The sequence below is a fragment of the Streptopelia decaocto genome (assembly GCF_964273445.1).
Source record: "Streptopelia decaocto genome assembly, chromosome: 2".
NCBI classification, from domain to species: domain Eukaryota; kingdom Metazoa; phylum Chordata; class Aves; order Columbiformes; family Columbidae; genus Streptopelia; species Streptopelia decaocto.
Window position 1 is genome coordinate 15,051,585 of NC_138655.1, and position 19,563 is coordinate 15,071,147.

General features: G+C 40.9%; 1 protein-coding gene across 1 annotated transcript; it reads left to right on the top strand.

Annotated features, from left to right (window-relative positions):
* The first annotated feature begins 854 nt into the window (after positions 1-854).
* TNFRSF11B (TNF receptor superfamily member 11b) lies at positions 855-18,030 on the top strand. Its single transcript, XM_082046857.1, has 5 exons — positions 855-1,166; positions 10,391-10,760; positions 14,423-14,617; positions 14,939-15,163; positions 16,894-18,030. Exons 1-5 carry the CDS (start codon positions 1,053-1,055, stop codon positions 17,280-17,282), a joined length of 1,293 nt encoding a protein of 430 aa, XP_081902983.1. The 5' UTR covers positions 855-1,052; the 3' UTR covers positions 17,283-18,030.
* The last annotated feature ends 1,533 nt before the right edge of the window (positions 18,031-19,563 follow it).

The window sequence follows — 19,563 nt, forward strand, 5'->3', positions numbered from 1 at the left end:
TCTGCAGGTTGGAAGAACAGATCCTTTCTCCACACCTTTCCTTGGGAACCCATGCTCAGCCCTGTGCCTGGTACACATGGGTTCCCTGGGTCTTCTAGGGAGCCCTCTGAGCAATCCAGAGAGGCAAGACCCACAGGGTTTAATCCTTTAATCCATTTAGAAAAATGTCCTTTTCTAACTAAAAGCACCACATGGCAAGTGGAGAAGGAAGAATAGGTCCCTGAGTGTCGCCTCTGCTTTGGACAAGAGCTTGCTGAAAACACTAAGCCTCTCATTTTTTCGGACACTGACTGTCACTGACAAATCACAACCACACATCGAAAAGCCCCGCATCTTTTCCACAGGTCTCTCTCTCCTCCTCACAAAGGCCCTTGGGGCTGGGGCTGGCGGTGGGTGGCCCAGGCAGCTGGACCCCCGCCATGTCACGCAGGCCTGCCCTGGCACAGGCAATGGCCGTTCCTTGCATTCCTGCCCCAGCAGGGACGGGAGAACGGTGGGGATCCTCCTTCCCCTCAACCTTCCCCTCCCTGGCCTTTGCTTCCCAGCTATCCCTGATCCTGGAAGCCCGTGCAGAGCAGAATGGAGAGGAGCCCTCTTCCTCCCCGGGAAATGGCAGCCGCGGGTGCGCTGCCACAGGGCCCAGGGCTCAGCCTCCAGCAGCGGCTTTTGAACGTGTCTCCCAAGAGCTGGGGGGCGCCCAGGGACCCGTTGTCGTCCCCAGAGTGTGGGTGTCCCCTCCAAGGCAGCTGCTCAGGGGAGAGGTGGTGACAGACAGCCAGACAGCCAGAGCCCAATTAAACCCTCCCCTGGCCAGCCCCTGACACTCCCTCCTGCATTTTCCAGTCTGTGGTTACAACGCTCAAAGGGTTCCATTAAGTCATCAAGTTTTACAGGTTCCTTAAAAAAAAAAAAAATAAATAAATAAAGAGGGGGGGAGAGACAGCGAGCAAGAGAGAAAAGTTTGGTCATGGCAGGGAATGAGTGATCAAAGCTGAGCCAAAGCTTCCTGTTACACCGGGACTATATATATATCGTCTCTTTAATGTTGGGGGATGTCAGCCGGCTGCCGGGAGCCCGGAGCGGGAGCCGCGCTCTGCCTGATTTCCAGCTCGCTGAGGTTTCTTCCACCGACCACAATGAACAAGTTCCTGTGCTGCACGCTTGTGGTAAGTCCCTTCAGAGAGGTAGATGGGCTTTAAGATGCATTACGGCTTCAGAGATCAGGCTGTAAGGACATACGATTTTTCTTCTGGGTTTTTTTGTTTTGGTTTTCTTTAGGTTTTTTTGTTTGTTTGTTTGGGCCATTTTTTTGTTTTCTCTCCGTTTTCTTGGTGAACGTTTTTGTTTCTTCACGCCGAGCTTTCCTGGTGAGTTTTGGAGTGCGATGGACACATCCAGCTCCAGGGAGGCAGCAGGGATTTTCATCCCGTTCTTAAGGTAGTGGCATAGTTTGCTTTGCTTTTGAGTTTTTTTCCTGTCTGACTCTCTCCTTTTGTAAGGCTTCATCCTACCGGAATGACACAGAACACTGTATCTAGAAATGAATTTAGAAACTATAGGCTGGGGTGTTTGCTTTGAATTTTAAAAAGCTCCATCCCTGCCTGTCTCTAATCTCTGCTGCAGTGGCACTGGTCAGTATCTCAGATAAAACTGGGAAAACTGCTGTGAAATCCAGGAAGAAAAAACCAAAAAGCTCAAGCATGTGGTGCTTGTTTGGCTTAGAAAATTCAGCTTCCTGTGCAAGAAAGTGATGAATTAGTAGCTGTGTCAGTAGCTATTACAGAAAAAGTCGTGTTATTAAATCTGGTATAAGCCCCTGCTTTAATGAGTTTCTGTTTACTTGGTGATTTAGCAAGATACTTCCAAATGCAAATTTAGAAATGTTAGCACTGCAGTAAATCTTTCAAAATGTCATTTAATCCATTTAGCTGTATGGAATTTTATATGATGTCAGATTAATTAAAACCTGCATACAGACAGATACTGTGTAACATCTATTTGGAGGATATTCATCTTTTGGATAAGAAAACATTCAAAGAAAACATCAAAAATAATATTCAGAGCAGGCTGTTATGCATGCCTGCACAGAAACTTGCTCCTGGGTTGTTTTGGTGAGTACAGTGGCATTAATGTTGCAGCAGAGCGTTAGAACTGAGATCCATTTATTTTGAAAGCTCTTTATAAATGCGACGAGATTTCCAGGATCCGATGAGTAATGCATGTTTGTTACTCTCTGTACAACTTTCTGAAAGAGCTTTTTGAGTAACAAACCCAAAGTAATTAATGGTGCAAGGGAAGCAAAAAGTTGTCAGGCTCGTGGTCAGCAAAGAAACACAGGACAACTTTTTCACCTCGTGTATGATGTTGTGCCTTCTTTGTCTATATGAAAACATGGGAAATTAATCTGGGAATTCTAGCATTGGCATGTTATCAGCTTGGCTTCTTATCTGTGACTGTCATAAAATAATCACATCAGTATTTTGATTTTGATTAAATGTAATGTGCCTGTTCATGTTCTCCCATAAAGTAATAGCTTTTGGTGGAGTTCAGCATAATCCTCTGGCAGATGAGTCTCAGAGCTGAAATTCATCGTGACAGGAGTACATACCAGAGAGCTTCATCATTCAACTGGTTTTTTAATTATTATTTAAAAGCAATTTGTTTAGAGTTACTGTGAAGTTTAAGTACTACCAGATGAGCTAGAGCTCAGAAAAGTACTTTCAGTACCTGTTTTATAAGAACACTTGTAAGAGGCGCAATAGCAGTTCAATGTTGTATGTTTGGCTGGATACCTTAAACCTAATTTGGAGACACCATATCTAAAAAAGGTTTTTCGGACATGATGTACTTTCAACCTTGGACTCTTTGCTGGGGTTTCAGAAAGGGGACCTGCTGTGGTGGTGGATACATGTACGCGTCGTTCGCTGGAACACTCAAACTGCTTACAAATATTATGAAATCAGGCTGAATTAAAAGAAACTCCCCAAAGCTGGATCTTGTTACTTGTCACGTAACTGTCTTGACCCTTAAACTTGACCCCTCTGTATTTTTGGCTCTCTGGGCACACGTGATGTGCTTTTTCTGGCCTGCCTGTTGTGTTTGGTGTGTGTAGGCAGCAGTGGCTTTGCAGCCCGCGAGGGTAGGAGTTATCTTTCTGTCTGACTTTCTTTCTGTCTGTCTGCATGTGTGTTGGTTAAAAATAAAACACCAAGGTTACCAGAAGAATTTTTAAAAGATTGTCACAATTTAAATAACACCCACTGTTCAAATCTCACAGAAACTTTAATTTTGTTCCTTCTGTATTTAACTTTTATGCTAGTAGATTTACTACTCTGATGGTCTTCCTGGAGAAAAACACCTGTTTGCTCATAATACTGGACATGCTGTTTCTCTAGGTAGATGGTCAGTTGTTGGTAATTCTGTTCAGTGCAAAGGCAGACTGTAGTCACGGTGGTAACATCCCAAGTTTGGGTTATCTCTAAACCTTGCTGGCACTCTGGTGAATAATGCTCCAAAGCATGAGCTATGGACAAGACACATCTTTTGGTGAACAGCTGGTTAGGCTTTTCTGTTTTCTTCCTCCACAAGCTTCCAGACCAATATAACTCATATAAATGAGGACTTTCAATTTAGCACTTTGATAAGATGCAAAACTGCTCTTCAACGGAATCTAATTTTCCTACCACTGAAAATGAAACAATATTTTAGACCTCTAAATTGCTTTGTGAATCCTGAACTGCTTTGTGAGTGGCAACTAATTGTACCTCACAAAGTCTCTAAAAGGTTTGAATTGTCCACATATTGCTTTACTGTCAGAGAAATGGAGATGGCGGTTGATGTCCTCAGTTATGAATACAGGTGGCTTGGGGTACTCATTAGTTATATTTGTTATATAAAAGAGCAGTCTCCACTCTTCCGTACAAAATTAGGTCCTGTTATACCCCAAGTGGGTGGATTGCACTGAAGCCATTGGCAGAATGGTGGAACAGCTTTATAAGCTAACCTCAAACCAGCCAAAATGGCTCTGTTTCAGCTTCTGTCATGTACCTGATGCTCAGCTGGGGTCCGCCAAAACATCCTTCATCTGGGCTGTGCCCATGGGGTGAGCCGTGCTGCATGGCTGTCAGCCCAAAGAGCTTAAATTTGGGGATTGCATGAGGCCTCCAGAACAGCAAGGTGAGGAGAATGAGATCTGAGTATCTCTCCACGTGACAAATATTTAGCACCGGTTGTTTGCGATAGGCAGCCATGGATCTGACCCAGCATGACACCATCGTGTACTGGATCTAGAGATACTGTTTTGATCTGATAAGCTACTGATTAGGAGGACCCCTTTAACATCATCCAGTGCTATATTTTGCCACTGAGGTTTCTCTGAGGTCTGTGCATTATTTCAGTGAGGCATTCTGCCTAAGGCCTCCTGCCTTAGCTTGGTCCAAAGACTTGGTGTAGAAAGCAAAAGTAGGAGAGTTATGAGGTTTTACTTTGAACCCAATGCAAACACTAGGAGCAATCTGACAGATGCTTTGAACGATTATTTATCACACAGGAAAATATGCTTCAGAATAGTTGTGGAATGTGAAACAGAAACAGATTTATCTTTCTCAGCAAATTAAACATTCTCCTTTGGTCTACAACCCAAAACCACAAAGCCAAACTATATAATAATATTTTCATATGCTGAAAAGCCACTTTTTTTTCTCTCACAAAGCAGTGATTTCAGGGGATGATGCTTGAAGGATTTTTCCTTTATGTGCTTTGTCTTCCAGTTCATTTTAATTCAACAAGAAAAAGCAAGTGGCTCTTTGCCTTACATTTAAAGATGAAAGGAAAGGGCGTGTAGTTTTTTCATGCCCAGGATCTGAAAAGAAATTTTACAATCACATTATTTCTCTTTGAAAAGCATCTTCTAAGGGCTCAAATAAATGGACTGCACGGGAGTTTTATGTTAGCATTGACATTTTGTGTATGCTGACATAAAGATGGTATAGAAAAATATAGCTTTAGGCCTAATGTGTTGAGTGACATAATCAAAGAATTGCTTTTTAACCCTAGGTAACTGATTTTGAATGGGTTCTTAGTATTTGCATTGACTTATATGAGACTTATATTTCAGTACTTACGGTTCATCCCAAGTCCTTGCGTGGAGATGGTTATCCTGAGGGGTACCCAGGATTTGGCCCAGGGAGATAGACAAGGACTGAGCTTTTCAGTCCTTTCAGAACTGAGCCCATGACACTGGAGGCAAATTTCACCCAATGGGTTGATAGATGTAGCTAATGATACTAACTTTTGTTATGTTTTGGTTTAGTAATTATTTTGTTACTGATAGCATTTCATATTCATAGAGAAAAACAAACAAAAAACCACCACTCTAAAACATTTGGGATTGATTTTTTTTTTTTTTTTTTAATTAAGCTTTGTATTCCAGTGCCCCTAAGAAAACCCTTTGCAACTGAGTGCACTCTGAATCAGAGTAAGTTAATTTGTTGAGATGAACAACATAACTGACTATCATTGTCTTACACTGGTGTTGAGATATCAAGGATTCCTTGGTGTTTAAAACTGAAAGGACCTGCCTAGATCATTTCATTCTGTTCCCCAGCTCTTCCAGGAAACCAAAGGGTGTATTTGCTTTCAGAAATGCATTGCGAGCTATGTTTAAACTACTTGGGTTTCTGCACCTGCTTCTCGGTACAAGGCTGTTCCCAAACTTCCTCTGAAGAGAGAATCACCTTTTCATTTGCCAGCATTATCCTTTAACAGAGAAAGTTCTTCTCCCTCTGTGTGTTCACTGTCTATTTTTGCTTAATCTCTAGGTACTGTTTTGGATTGCCAAGGTATTGAACAACTTCAAGATGAGGCTCTCTGTATCTTTCTGACCTTTCTCAGTACCTCTTCCAGGTTGAAATAACCTTCCCTAAACAAGGATGAACAGAATTTTATGTGATCTTCTGAATGACAAATCCATAACTTGGCCAAGTGTAGTATTTATAGATTCCAGCTTTGGTTTCTTAAGGGTTAAAGGGTGAACATGTTCGTGGCCTCTACTTCTGATTCCAGTAAACTGAAGCCAGGCTTCTAGTTTCTTCCTCCTTTCAAACTGGAACATGCCTTCTTCTCCAGCAAGTGCAAAAGAGGCCAGTGCCAGCAGGATTAGGGAGAAATCCTGCTTTCTGTGAAGCTTTGAGGAAGACCGATGTTCACAACTAATAAGTTCTGATTGCAGCATTTTCATGTGCTTAGATAGTGCTTTTTCTTACAGCAGAGATGAAGATGTTTAGTTCATTGCCCATCTTTAAGTATGGGCATACAGGTCAGTCAAAGGTTTTATGTGACTGAGAATTTGCTAACAAGTTGGTCATAGCATGGCTTAGGAGGAGAAATGTCAGAAATCACACAAAATGCATTGAATTAGCATTTTAATTTGATTCAGGAACAGGCTTTTGAAGTGCCTCTCCTTATCATCCTTATTTACTGTATTTTATTTTGCACATCAGAGCAGACTTGCAGTGCACAAAGTGGATTTGCAAAAGTAAACTGGATTGATGAAAGTACATGTAGACATGAGCTCCAGAGATGCACCAGATGTGCTGTAACCACTAACGCATGCTCAGTCCCTGAGAGCAGACTGAAGTTAGTCCAAAATAACCCCCCAAATCATGCATAATGTGGATGTCAGGTGCTCAGCACCATCTGTTTTGGTCTACGAATCTGCAGTAACAGGTGACCCAACTTGCTAATGTAAGCAGAAATTCAGTGTGTCTTAGGCCAGTAGAAAGGACAGTTTAGTGATATTCCTCTCTAGCTTATTCTGTGAGCTCGGGACAAGAAGAGTCTTTTCAGTCTGTTTGTGTCAAGTTGCTGCAGTAAAACTAGTAAAAATCATAGTTAATTACGTTCCACCATTCTTCTTGCATTTTTGCAAAACTCCTGAAAAATAGATTGCTTCTACTTTGGCACTTGATGGAGGTTCAAACATAATTCTGATTTCTGGGTTGCATATTAATACTCAGAATACTTATGTGTGCTAGATGTTTTCAGTCTGCATAGAAGGCAATCTTGCTGATTTGTTATCTAAGTATTATTAAGGGACCTGCAGTAGGCTTATGAAGAAGCGTGCCTTTGGGAATTGGAGTAAAAAATGTACTTAACAACATAGTAATGGCTGTACTGGGTCTAAGAAAAAAACAATCCAGAAAAAAAGCCTTTAAAAGCCCCATATGCTGTCTATGACTGGGGTTGTTAACTGAAGCATAGACGAGATTGAAGAAAAAGGCAAAAAAATAGTGACATTTTTCCAAAATGCTCCCCCAGACTCAAGCAATTTGTGCTTAGGGATTTCCTGATCAAAAAGGGATTTATATGTCTAATAGCCCTTTATTAGAATTTTCCTCCACTATTACGTCCAGTTGCATTTTGAACTTTGAACTCAACTATTTACCATGTCCTGTGGCAATGAATCACACATCTCCTGTACTATTAGGATCATAGTAGTCAAACAATAATAGTTATGGTCATCTAGCTCTGTTGAAAATAATGTATAAAATGTTCTCGTAAAATACCAGGCTATTGCTTGCATTTACACCTTTAGTTTGAATGAATAGTCTTTTCTCATAATTGTTTACCAACTAAGAGTTAGATCCTGCACACATATGGCTCAGCCACTGATGGATGGATAATGGCAGCTACACAGTGTGTGTTTCTGGGAAGGAAGGGAAGACAGGTGTGATGTGCTTTTCTTTCAAAAACACAAAGAAAAAATCAAATGCAAAGACTGATCATCCTTTCAGTGATACTGATTTATTAATCCTATTATTATGGTTATTGGTTATGCTCATTTAGATTAATAGTATTCTGGTTGCCATTAATAATTTATAGTTATTGATACTTCCAAAGGCAAAACTTTGCATCATCTCAGGCACATATTGTTGAAATATTGTTTGCTCAATTTTTTAAATCAATTCATCTCACATTGAGTTAAATTGTTTTCCTTTTTTATTGGTTTGCTTCACATAGCTGTAGGTTCTTCAGGAAGCAAGTGCCTCCGTTTTTCCCTACAAAGCTCCATACAATCATACCCTGGTTGCTGAATTTGAATTATTTTAAATCCTGATCTGCAGCAAAACCTCTCAGTTGCCTCATCTATGATTTCCAATGTAAATTATCAAGCAAGGAAAATAGCAAAAGCTTGTTCTTACTCCTGCGTGTTGCAGAGGGGAGTTGAGCAGCCATGAAATGGTCCATCTAACTGTTCACACCTGAAAATATGGCAGAGGCATGACCTAGAGGAGCAGCTTCCGCTGCAGTGGCAGCTTGGGGTTTGTTGTGAGCCGTGCATTGCAGAGAAGGATAACTGGCATTTCTGCACGAGGGCGTGCTGTCCACATGTCTCGTTGCCATCCCTAATCATATTCACAGTGTCAGGTTTTCATCTGGGATGGGTACTGTCTTGGTTTTCTGGAGACGTCTGCATGAAATGTGGGTTGCTGCTTGTCTTTGTACTATCTGTGCTGCGTGTTGCAGTCTGTTACATTCTGCAAAGGGAACACGTGTGTCCATGCAAGTCTTGAAGTCTCGGATGCTGTATTATCTATTACTGAATAAAAACCATAGAAGAAAACCTGACTGTTCACATCAATAATTAATGGGATTCCAGGACTTCCTTCTTACTAGAGTAATAGCTGTAGATTTTGTCACAGTGGAAGAGATTGTGCATTGAGACCACAAGAAAAAGTAGGATCTCCACCAGCAGAAATCAAAGATTGGAGAAGTTATAGGATTTAGTAAAGGGTAACTATAAGAAGCTATGGGAAATACCCATACTACCTGCATTTCGTTCTTCAGGCTGTTCTATACAGTTCTATAAAAAGTGGATTCACAGACAGGCAGTAGGAGAAGGCAATAAAAATATTTTCTTAAGCAGCAAGAGTTCCTCATTTAAGCACTTAATATTATTTAGTGCAAATGTTGTGACTCGTGTTAATGCAGGTGAACGATTAAATTGTCCTTTCCAACCTTAATAAGACTATCACTTAAGAAGTGCTGTGCTGTGGCAGAAGTGGGGCCCTTAGGTGAAGCTTCTTTAGGAAATACAGGGTCTGAATGAATAAAAAGAATTAATTCCACTTACACTTTGGGGACATTTGCACTGGAAAAGAAGAAAATACGTTCTTGCAATTGAATTGACAGCTTCGTATTAGCTGACTGGGATTAGAATAGCAACAAAGACAAGTCAGCTGGATTTATATTTTGAATGGATATGTAGAAATAAAAAATCTTCATTCAGAGACAGTTTCATAAAATGTACAAGTTCTAGAAGAGAATTCACACGCTGGTGACCAGTGCTGGGATAGAGCCGGGTTCTCTGTGTGGAGAGGGAGCTGCTGGCAGACCCCATGGTGCTCCGGGTGGTTTGTAGGGAATAAACCCAAGAGTTATTTTTTTTATAGGCTCATGGAATCACAGAACCAAATTTTCAGTTACAAGACCAAAATGATGTGTTGTGGAGGTTGTCTTTACGGAAGGGCAGGGTCATCTCACTTTGCTAGATCCCAAATTGCACCAGCAAAGCCGAATGCTGCAGGAGTGCAGCGGTCATGACGTGTGCCGGGACTGAACCAGGTCCTGACGGCAGCCGTGAGCTGATAGTTTTAGGTGGGAAGTGAAAGCATTAACCTGGGCTCTTCCAGCTCATGTGTTGAAGTCCTTGACGTACCCTTCATGAACTGCAGCATTCTTTGCCTCTGTCTGAAGCTGCATCTTCATACTTGATGTAGCTGCCATATTTTATCCCCAGAGCAGCTGCTCTTCAGTGCAAGATTAAATGCTAAGCACTGAAAGGTAACCTATATTGTTCTATCCATTCGTTGCTGATAAAAAGAAATAATGTAAGACATCACCTTTAAAGGTATCTGTGGTAAAGGTGCAGTACACTGATCAGGTTTGTGTGCTCAGATATCATTTCCTTTGCACCTGGAGTACTTGATGCTAAAAACACAGGAGTGCATGATCCCCACGTCACCGTGCATCAAGCCTGTTGCCAATGAAATGAATAGACCAGGCTGTCTGGTGCCCGGCAGTAGAAGGTCATTGCCCGGTTATATTAAAAAGGGTGTAAATGGGATGAGAACAGGATCTACATCTCTGGAAGAACAAGGAAGTACTTCCATTGGGAAGATCTGCTGGATAAGATCCTAAAATTTTCCCATTCTAAGACAGACATGGGAGAATCCAGAAGCTGGCTAATATTTTATAAATTTCTAATGCAAATATTTTTTTGAAGATAGCAACATGAATAGACTCATAAACTCATTAAAATTTAGGTTTCCTTGTGACCATGGTGCTGCCCAGGACTAAAGTGAGTGGTGTTTTATTTTCCTGTTGCTAGCTCTTGGACATTTCTGTTAAGTGGACCATCCAGGATGACTCTCCCCCCAAGTATCCCCATTACGACCCAGGGACATCTCGTCAGCTCCTGTGTGACCAGTGCCCTCCTGGGAGCTACGTACAGCAGCACTGCACGGCCAGCAGCCCCACGCGCTGTGCCCCGTGTCCGGACCAGTACTACGCCGAGGAGTGGAACAGCAACGAGGAGTGCCAGTACTGCAGCTCCGTCTGCAAAGAGCTGCAGTACGTGAAGCAGGAGTGCACCAGCACGCAGAACCGCGTCTGCGAGTGCGTCGAGGGCAGATACCTGGAGCTCGAGTTTTGTTTGAAGCACACGGAGTGTCGTCCCGGATTCGGCGTTGCACAGCCAGGTACGTGGCGCTTTTCAATACGCACAGACTTAATTAGAGCTCTGCGGCACGTCAACGACTCGTGGCAGTTACAAGATTAGGAAAGAGGCTCGTCCAGATGAAATTACAGGACAGTAAATTGTAAAGGCAATTGAACCTGTTCTAGTCTGCATCATTTGGACTGTAGCCAAGGGAACATTTCTCAGTGGAATACCCTGCTCCTACAGTAATATATAACTTAATGGCAGTAGCAAATGTAGCAAATTGCACTCTAATGAGAAACATGATGGATTGCCTCTTTTAAAGGAACATTATCTGGAATGTAGTATTTGTGTGTGTGATAAATAATAATGTTTTTCATTTTGAAATCTGCTGTTTCAAGCAACCGTATATCTTGACAAACACCAGGAGCACCAAATGTTTGACACCAAGTGTATAATTATAACAATATTAATATAGCTCTAGCATCACAGCAATATGTGGTAATAATTAATTATCAGCATCCTAAGTGGAACTCTTAGGGAACCTGTTACTATTATCAAACAAGCAAACATTTCTTTGTCAAGCAGGCTGGCATTGTGCTGGAAGTCTGGTGGGGATACAGAGCAAAGCTGCATTTTTCAGTGGAGTGTATTCTTCATTTAAGACAACATAAATTGTTAAAACAATAATAAGTTCTCCTCTCAAAACAAAATACATAATTTATCATTTGGCAAATGTCATGGCCCAGTTCAGCTCCAGTATTTAATACAGCCTGAAAGAATTGTAAGCTGTCACTGCACCAGGGGTTGGAAACTGCCCGGGGAAGAGCACTGAGGAAGGGAATACAGAAAATGAAAGCATTTTGGACACAGACTACAGAATTAATTCCCTAGGAGTTACATATATACAGTGAGAATCACTGGGGCTGGCCTGTGCACTTTAGAGCTGCGCTGAGTGACAGGTTGGGAGTCCTGTCTTGTCTTCACAGAGTCACAGAATCACAGAATGGTTGGGGTTGGAAGGGACCTCTGGAGACCATGTAGTCCAACACACCTGATAAAGCAGGTTCACCCAGGGCAGGCGTTCACCTAGCAGTGCTGTGAACATCTCATTGGAGAACAACTTTGATATAAGGAGAAATGTCCTTGCTGTAGCTGCTCACTAGTCCCCGAGTAACTGGTTAACTAAGCATTATCCTGGTGCTCTTGCCACTGTTAAACATTTCCACTGGCAGCTACCACATTTCCATATTATAAATCTTCGTTAACCTAAATCCTTATGCCCAGGGGCTTGGGTTAATGAGGTTCCACTGTACTTCAGCAGTAAGTCAAATGGGTACAGAAACAAAGTTCTCAGAAAGACCATTTGGAAGACAAACAAAAGAGTATGAATTGTCTGAGTAACCAGCCTGCTCCATCTCTGCAAGCACAGTAAAACTGTGGCAGATAAATTTGAATCCCTCAGTTTCAAATGAAACAAACTTTGGAAGAAGATAAACTGCCAAATCATGTGATTTATTGGAGAGTTGGTTTCGAAAAGACCATCAGGATGAACCAGCTAAACCGAAGCAGACCTCAAAAAAGGAATGAAAACATTGTAAAAATAATTGCGTCCCCCTGTGTCAATAGTCATTTTTGACAGGAGGCATCGACCAAGAATTTAATAAGCATGGCCCACACTGTGTTCCTGGTTTCTGCCATATGATAGGCTTGAACGTTTTAACGATGTAAATTCAGGTGAAATAAGACCTCAGTGTAGAAAAATATGCTTCTTCTGCCACACAGGGAGATGGTGTGGTCCAGTGTCTCATTTGAAGCTTAAAACATGCTGGTTGCTCATGATTACATTGGGCAGATCACTTCAGTTTTCCCCTTCTGTGAGCGCAGAGTAAGGTTTTGTTCCTTTCTGCTGTGGTTGGCGCTGTATGTGGCAGAGTTTTGGGCCGCGATGTGCTGGGGAGGCAGCACCATCTCCCTGTGCCTGGGGAGAGCGGAGGATTTGGGGTGAAGCGGAGGGAGCAGCAGAAGGGCGGCCGGGCTGCGGAGGCTTGTACCCTGAACAGCAGCAAAGATGCAGCTGGCAAAGCTGGGAAGTGGTTCAAGCCTGAGAAGGCTGATACATGACCGGTTTTATTTCCCTCTTGTGCTGCGAAGGTTGTAGAGGAAGCTCTGAGAACAACGCACCGTTTGCAGGGACTCTCTTTCCCTTTCCGGAACACAACAGCAGCGCGTCTATAGCAGGGAAAGCTGCTAGAAGTTGAGACTTCTCCGCAAAGCCAATTGCTGCAGGTGCAGGGTTGGCCTGTGTTGATCCAGCCCAGAGCCACGGGCAGTGCCTGTCGGGCAGAACAGGCGGGCAGACGCCGGCTGCAGAAAGCAGAGCATCTGGGGGCTTTGGCAATACACACTGTCCCTGATCAGGTGCACAACAGCTAAAAATTTCTCTTATGTTTTCACTTGTTGTCTGATAAAAGAAGTGTTAGGTCAGGTGTATACAAGTATTATTCTTTGTTTCACATCCCATAGAAAACTAGAGGTTCATACTCTTTTTCTGTAAGGAAATTTCCAAAATAAATAAAATTACTGAAAAGCTAGCATTAAAATAAGCACCCACATGTAAATACTTCCAAAATACACTAGATGGAGGTATTTTCTTGTTCAAATATAGTTTCCAATTATCTCCAAAGAATTTTAAGCATGTGCTTAACTTCATGTGCAATAACAGAATATTAGATGCTAGACTTTAGGCACTTGATAAATGTTGACTGAGTAAAGATAGATTAAGAGTGAACATATAACATTTATTGGTGCTGCTATTTTCCTGCTACTGGTGGTTAGACTGTTCGCATTGTTCCAGATTTCATGTATTAATTTTCTTCCTTTTTGTCAATGTGATAGAACTATAGATTGTTCTTCAATTGTTGTATCATCTATTTTATTCTGAAGTAAAACTATGCCTTATAAAAGTGAAACACCAAGCAAAACATATGTATGGATATTTAATATTTTTCCTATGTTGAATGATCTACTTTCTCTGCTTTAAATAATATTTTATTCAAGCCCAGAAAAGAAGTTCAGAAATGTTACTGAAATTCTGTTTTCCCGTATAATTTAATATTTGAGTAGGGAAAGCACTTTTCAGAGGGCTGTTAGTTGATATTTAGTCTGGCTATATTTTTAGCTAGAACTAAAGTAAAGTATTTGAGTAAGGTTCTGGACAGATATTACCATTTAGAGCAGTATCTTGTGGCATTTAATTATTGCACAGAATATTTGTACAGTTGAAGGAGGAAGGTCAGACATCATGTAATGGCTGAATAGACTCAAGTAATTACCAATCGAAAAAGATTATTTCAGTAAATTACTGATTAAATCAGTAATTACTGATTTTAAAGCTGGTAACAAGTGTATGTAAGGCCACTATTTATTACTCTAGCAGGAACGTAATTCTATTAAAGAATCTTTTTTATTTTTAAAATTTAAAGTGTGTTGGTATTTTGGGGGGGGGGGGGTGGTGTCTTTTTTGTTTGTTTGTTTGGTTTGGTTTTTGTTTTTCCTAAATGCGATTCCTTCATAGACCAGAAACGTGACAAGCAGAAGAATGACAGTTTTGGTAGGAACATTTTCTTTTTGTGTTCTTATATATTTTTTTCATAGTGGATATTATATGTAACTGGATGCGTTGTTTCCCTGTTTCCCCAGGTACCCCTGAGAGCGACACGGTGTGTAAGAGATGTCCAGAAGGATTTTTCTCAAATGAAACATCGTCCAAAGCAGCGTGTCTAAAGCACACAAACTGTAGTGCACTGGGTTTCAAAACAGCATTGAAAGGAAATGCAGTTCGTGACAACGTCTGTCAGGAAAATACAGATACGGCACCTCAGAAATGCGAAATAGGTATGTGTCATATTAAGAAAGAGTGGTCAGAAAAGATACCTATAATTATAGTTAAAATGAATGTATCAGCATTGATGAGAAAAATATCTAGCTTGTTAGCCATTTGCCTGCCATGGTGATGGCCATAGTAGAGTTGTAATTATTGTAGGTCAGACCAAAGGGAACTTATGCTCAGAGAGTAAGAGCATTATAAAGGCCACCTTTTAGTTTATTTTTAAAGTATTTTTCTTATCGTCCTTGCTGTTTGCTCTTTTTTTTTTTTTTTCAGAGACAAGCAGGATAACGAGATCAGAACAACTGACGTCTTCTTTTCCATTTCAGATGTAACCCTGTGCGAGGAGGCTTTCTTCAGGTTTGCTGTTCCCACGTTTCTCGCACCTAACTGGCTGAACATGCTAGCGGACAGTTTGCCTGGGACAAAAGTTAGCACAGAAAATATTGAAAGGATTAAACAAAGGCACGGTTCTCAAGAGCAGACCTTCCAGCTTTTGAAGTTATGGAAGCAGCAAAACAAAGAACAAGATATGGTCAAGAAGATTATTCAAGGTACCTTATTTTGACAGAACATATATTAAAAGCGACCTTCTAAGTGGCATTTTAAAAATTGCTTGGGATCAAATACCTTGAGGTGGTGTGTTATGCTCTGAGGATGAACTGCAGGGCTTGACAGAGATTTACCGATTCAGTAAGCACAGTGAAGTTGAAGGGAAGCAGGAAAAGAACTCAGCTTCTCCTGATCAGTCCAGGACTGAAGTCTTCCCAGACTTGTAGCCCCCTTGGGAGCTTGTGTTGTGTCACAGCCAAGATCCCCTTTGGAGACTGCACAACTGTCATGGTTTAAACCCAGTTGGCAACTAAGCCCCACGCAGCCGCTCACTTACTCCATCCTGGTGGGATGGGAGAGAGAACTGGAAGATTAAAAGTGAGAAAGCTCATGTGTTGAGATAAGGACAGTTTAATAGGTAAAGCAAAAGCTGTGCACACAAGCAAAGTAAAGCAAAGCAAAGAATTCATCCACCACTTCCCATGGGCAGGCAGGTGTTCAGCCATCTCCAGGACAACAGGAATCCATCGCGTATAATGGTTACTTGGGAAGACAAATGCTGTCACTCCAAACGTCCTCACTTCCTCCTTCTTCCCCTAAAATATATGTTGAGCATGAGATCATACGGTATGGAATATCGTTTTGGTCAGGTGGGGTCAGCTGTCCCGGCTGTGTCCCCTCCCAAGTTCTTGTGCACCCCCAGCCACCTCACTGGAGGGATGGGGTGAGGAGCAGAAAAGGCCTTGACTGTGTGTAAGCGCTGCTCAGCAATAGCTCAGTCATCCCTGTGTTATCAGCACTGTTTCCAGCACAAATCAAAAACACAGCCCCATAATAGCTACTATGAAGAAAATTAACTCTATCCCAGCCAATTTGTCAAGTTGGGAAAAAGTTTCCCGTTGTTACATCTGAGAAGTGGCTGTTGGGGATGGGGGGAGCTGGATCCCTGGCACGGAGGGTGCGATTTGTTCTCTATAAAATGGAGACTGACAGCTCAGACTAGGACATCTATGCACAGAATGGGGACGTGTGGGAGTGAGGAATACACAGACAGGCTTTCCCTTCTTTTTCCGTTCCCATACCTATTTGTCATGCCATCTCACTGCTTTGTTTGTGCTGAATCTGCCAAGACAGGTGTCAAAGGTGAAACAGTGCTGCAATGTTAACACCGAGGTTTCTATAAGAGTCAGGCCAAGTCTTTTCATGTAAGCCACCATCAACAACCACCACATCTGAATGACCTTTTGACCTCTCAGAGTAGATTTGAAAAATGCTGCAAAATGTTTTTTTCTCCCTCTCCTTTTTAATATGTATGCTTATGTCAGACTGTGAAATGTCTAGAATACTTCAAAACTGAAAATGACTGCTTTAGCAAAGCTTGCCTAGACATTTCTGAGGAAGAAGACCAAATTTTTCTTTCACTGGAACCAAATGTTAAGAGTCCTATCACATACACAGAACATGTTACAAGATAGATGAAACGAGTGTATAGCAATAAATACTTGCTGCTAAGTTTGTTTGTAATTTGGGGCCGTTTGTCTTTGCAAAGTTAATTAAATTAAGTGCTTTTCCTGAGCCTAAAAAAAAAACCCAACCCTGCATTGCTGAATTATTCGAAATAGCATAAAAAAGAGAAGGAATATTCACCTTGACATTTGGAAGGATTTTTTGCAGGCCATGATGAAGTTGTAATTCATTGTACTTACCTCTCTTTCCTTTTCACTCTCTATAGATATCGATCTTTGTGAAAATAATGTCTTAAAACATATTGGCCACCCAAACCTCACCTTTGAACATCTCAACACACTGATGGCAAACTTACCAGGCAAGAAAGTGGGAAAAGAAGACATCGAGCGCACGATGAAACTATGTCAGCCTACAGAGCAAGTTCTGAAACTTCTCAATCTGTGGAGAATAAAGAACGGTGACCAAGATACCACTAAAGGTTTAATGTATGGACTGAAGCACTTGAAAACATACCACTTTCCAAAACCAACCATCCAAAGTCTGAAGAAGGTGATTAAGTTTCTTCACAGATTTACAATGTATAGATTATACCAGAAACTCTTTTTAGAAATGGTAAGGAACCAAAGTAAATCAGTGAAAGTAAGATGTGTCTAGTTCAAGATATTTTTCATTCTCCACTGACTATTTTTCCCTAATTACTGCCAGCAGTAATTATACTGGAACATTGTTTCCCTACATTATGTCTTGCTATTTATAGAAATGCCTGACTGGAATAGCTCTAAGTCTTTTGCAGTGTTTTTGGAAGTTTTTCTTTAATAAAATCACTTTTGTAAAAGCTATTAACCTGTTGTTAACACTAAGGGCCTGATTCTGCATTTTTGCACATTCAGAGTTGAAAAGCCCCACTATAGTCACTAGGTGAGAAAAGAATGTCGGACCAGGCTCTACTACAGTATTTGCTATTTATATTTTTTGAGATATAAACATTTCTGTTGTACATATTTATTAAGTTAAATGGAAATTGTAAGAGACTGAATTTTAGAAAGAGAAATGAAAACCACACTGTATATTTTCTAGTTACATAAAAATGATCCCATATATTTTTCTGGCAAAAAAAAATTGTAGCATGCTCTAAGATTTATTAATTTCTTTACATTTTGTATTTAAAAAAGAAGTATTATTGCTTAGTTTTGTTTGTATAAGTTGTGGTATCTTTTGCTAGGGATGTTTTAATTTATCCAATGATTTTAATTCAAATATGGTGAAAATATAGCATAAGTGACCTGAATATTTAAATATTCTGTGAGGAAGTGAATGTACCATATTTAAGAAGCTGGATTTTTACATAAAATTTCATAGTCTTATTTTATATAACAATTAAATGTTTCAGTTTACTTTTTGACTGGTGTTTACCTCTTGACTCTGCAGTAGGAACTACTAACAAAGACAGACCATGTGGATTTCGCTGCTTATCTTGGGTTTGGCTCTGTGCTACTCCCTGTCTGGTCTAGGAGTTAATATGTGAGCCAAGTACACATTGACCAGCACTGGATTTTCATGGTCACTGTACAGGTGTAAAAGAAGGTAAAAACTATTAAAGGTTGTAGTTCAGAGGGTGCAGGCAGATGTCATACAGCCAATTACAGCTCCATTAGATGCGTTTGGCCCAGCATCGCTCCTGGCCCAGTGTCATTCTTGGAGAGCTCACAATCTTTGCCCTGACCACAGCTTGTAATTTCATGGAGGAGAGATGATGCACGGCCCTGGTGGGCTCGGAAAGCCTCACATACTACCACTGTGTTTAAAGGAAGGGAGCATGGAGAGGTCACATAAAATAAAATATTTACCATTGCCTTCAGCTACAAGAGGAGGCACCTGCAAAGAGATGGGCCCAAATACGGGAACAGGGAGTGTGTGTGTTGTTATCAAAAGCTCACACAATTTTAAGGACCAGTGATCATTCACAGTGCAAGCCAAAAGCTTTGGTGGCTGCAGAGAGAGGCTGGACTCTTGTTTTGTTCTTTAAACCATGCAAACGGAGTGGGAGTATTCAACATATTATTTTCCGTTGTGTAGAGGAAGGAAAAGCCATCAGCATTTAGTTTGTATGACAAATTTTCCTCTATTGCAGATGCGAGTATCTTAAGCAAAGACTGAGAAAGAGATTCCTGGTAGATATGATAGGTGCTCATCAGAAGTGCTCTCCTTACAGAGGGTACAAATAGGACATATTGCTTTAAAACACTTGGGTTTCGTTTTCACTGAATTTTCACACCACTTTTTGTATCAAAAGGAATAAACTCCCTTTTATATTTCATGTCCTATATATTAGCATCTCATTTATCAGTGTAGCTGAGAAATGGTGCTGAACACATGCACGAAAATCCTAGTTTTATGTTCATTCATTTGAAATCATTTACATACTTTTATAACAGAAACTGTTTTTACATATAATTAAAAGGCTTAAAAGATGATAACAACAGAGTCTCAAATTTGCAAAATAGAGACCAGATGTTTCCATGACTCTGCCAGGTGTGGAGGTTTGGGGTGTTTTAAGTATTAAAATGAGAATAATCATCTCACTGCCAGCGAAGCGAAGAAGAATCCCACACACCTCTTATGAACATTTCCATCCTAATCCTTTCTGCATTAGCTCTATATAATACATCAATTTAGCAATTGGTAGCATAGTTATAGTGTCAAGTAGCAATGCAGTTTAAAAATGTATCATTGGAATCACTTTAACAGAGCTATTGGCTGGGGAAAAGCACAGCTGCTTCTTAGGACTTGATACTGGGTTTAATTTATACATTTATACTTCCATATTCCAACTGATTATATCTAAGTCTCATTGTAAACAGTACTGTGAATGTTTGTGGTCCTTCATGAATGACAGTACTGAAGAAGGTGCTCAGAGCCACAGAGTATAGTTTAT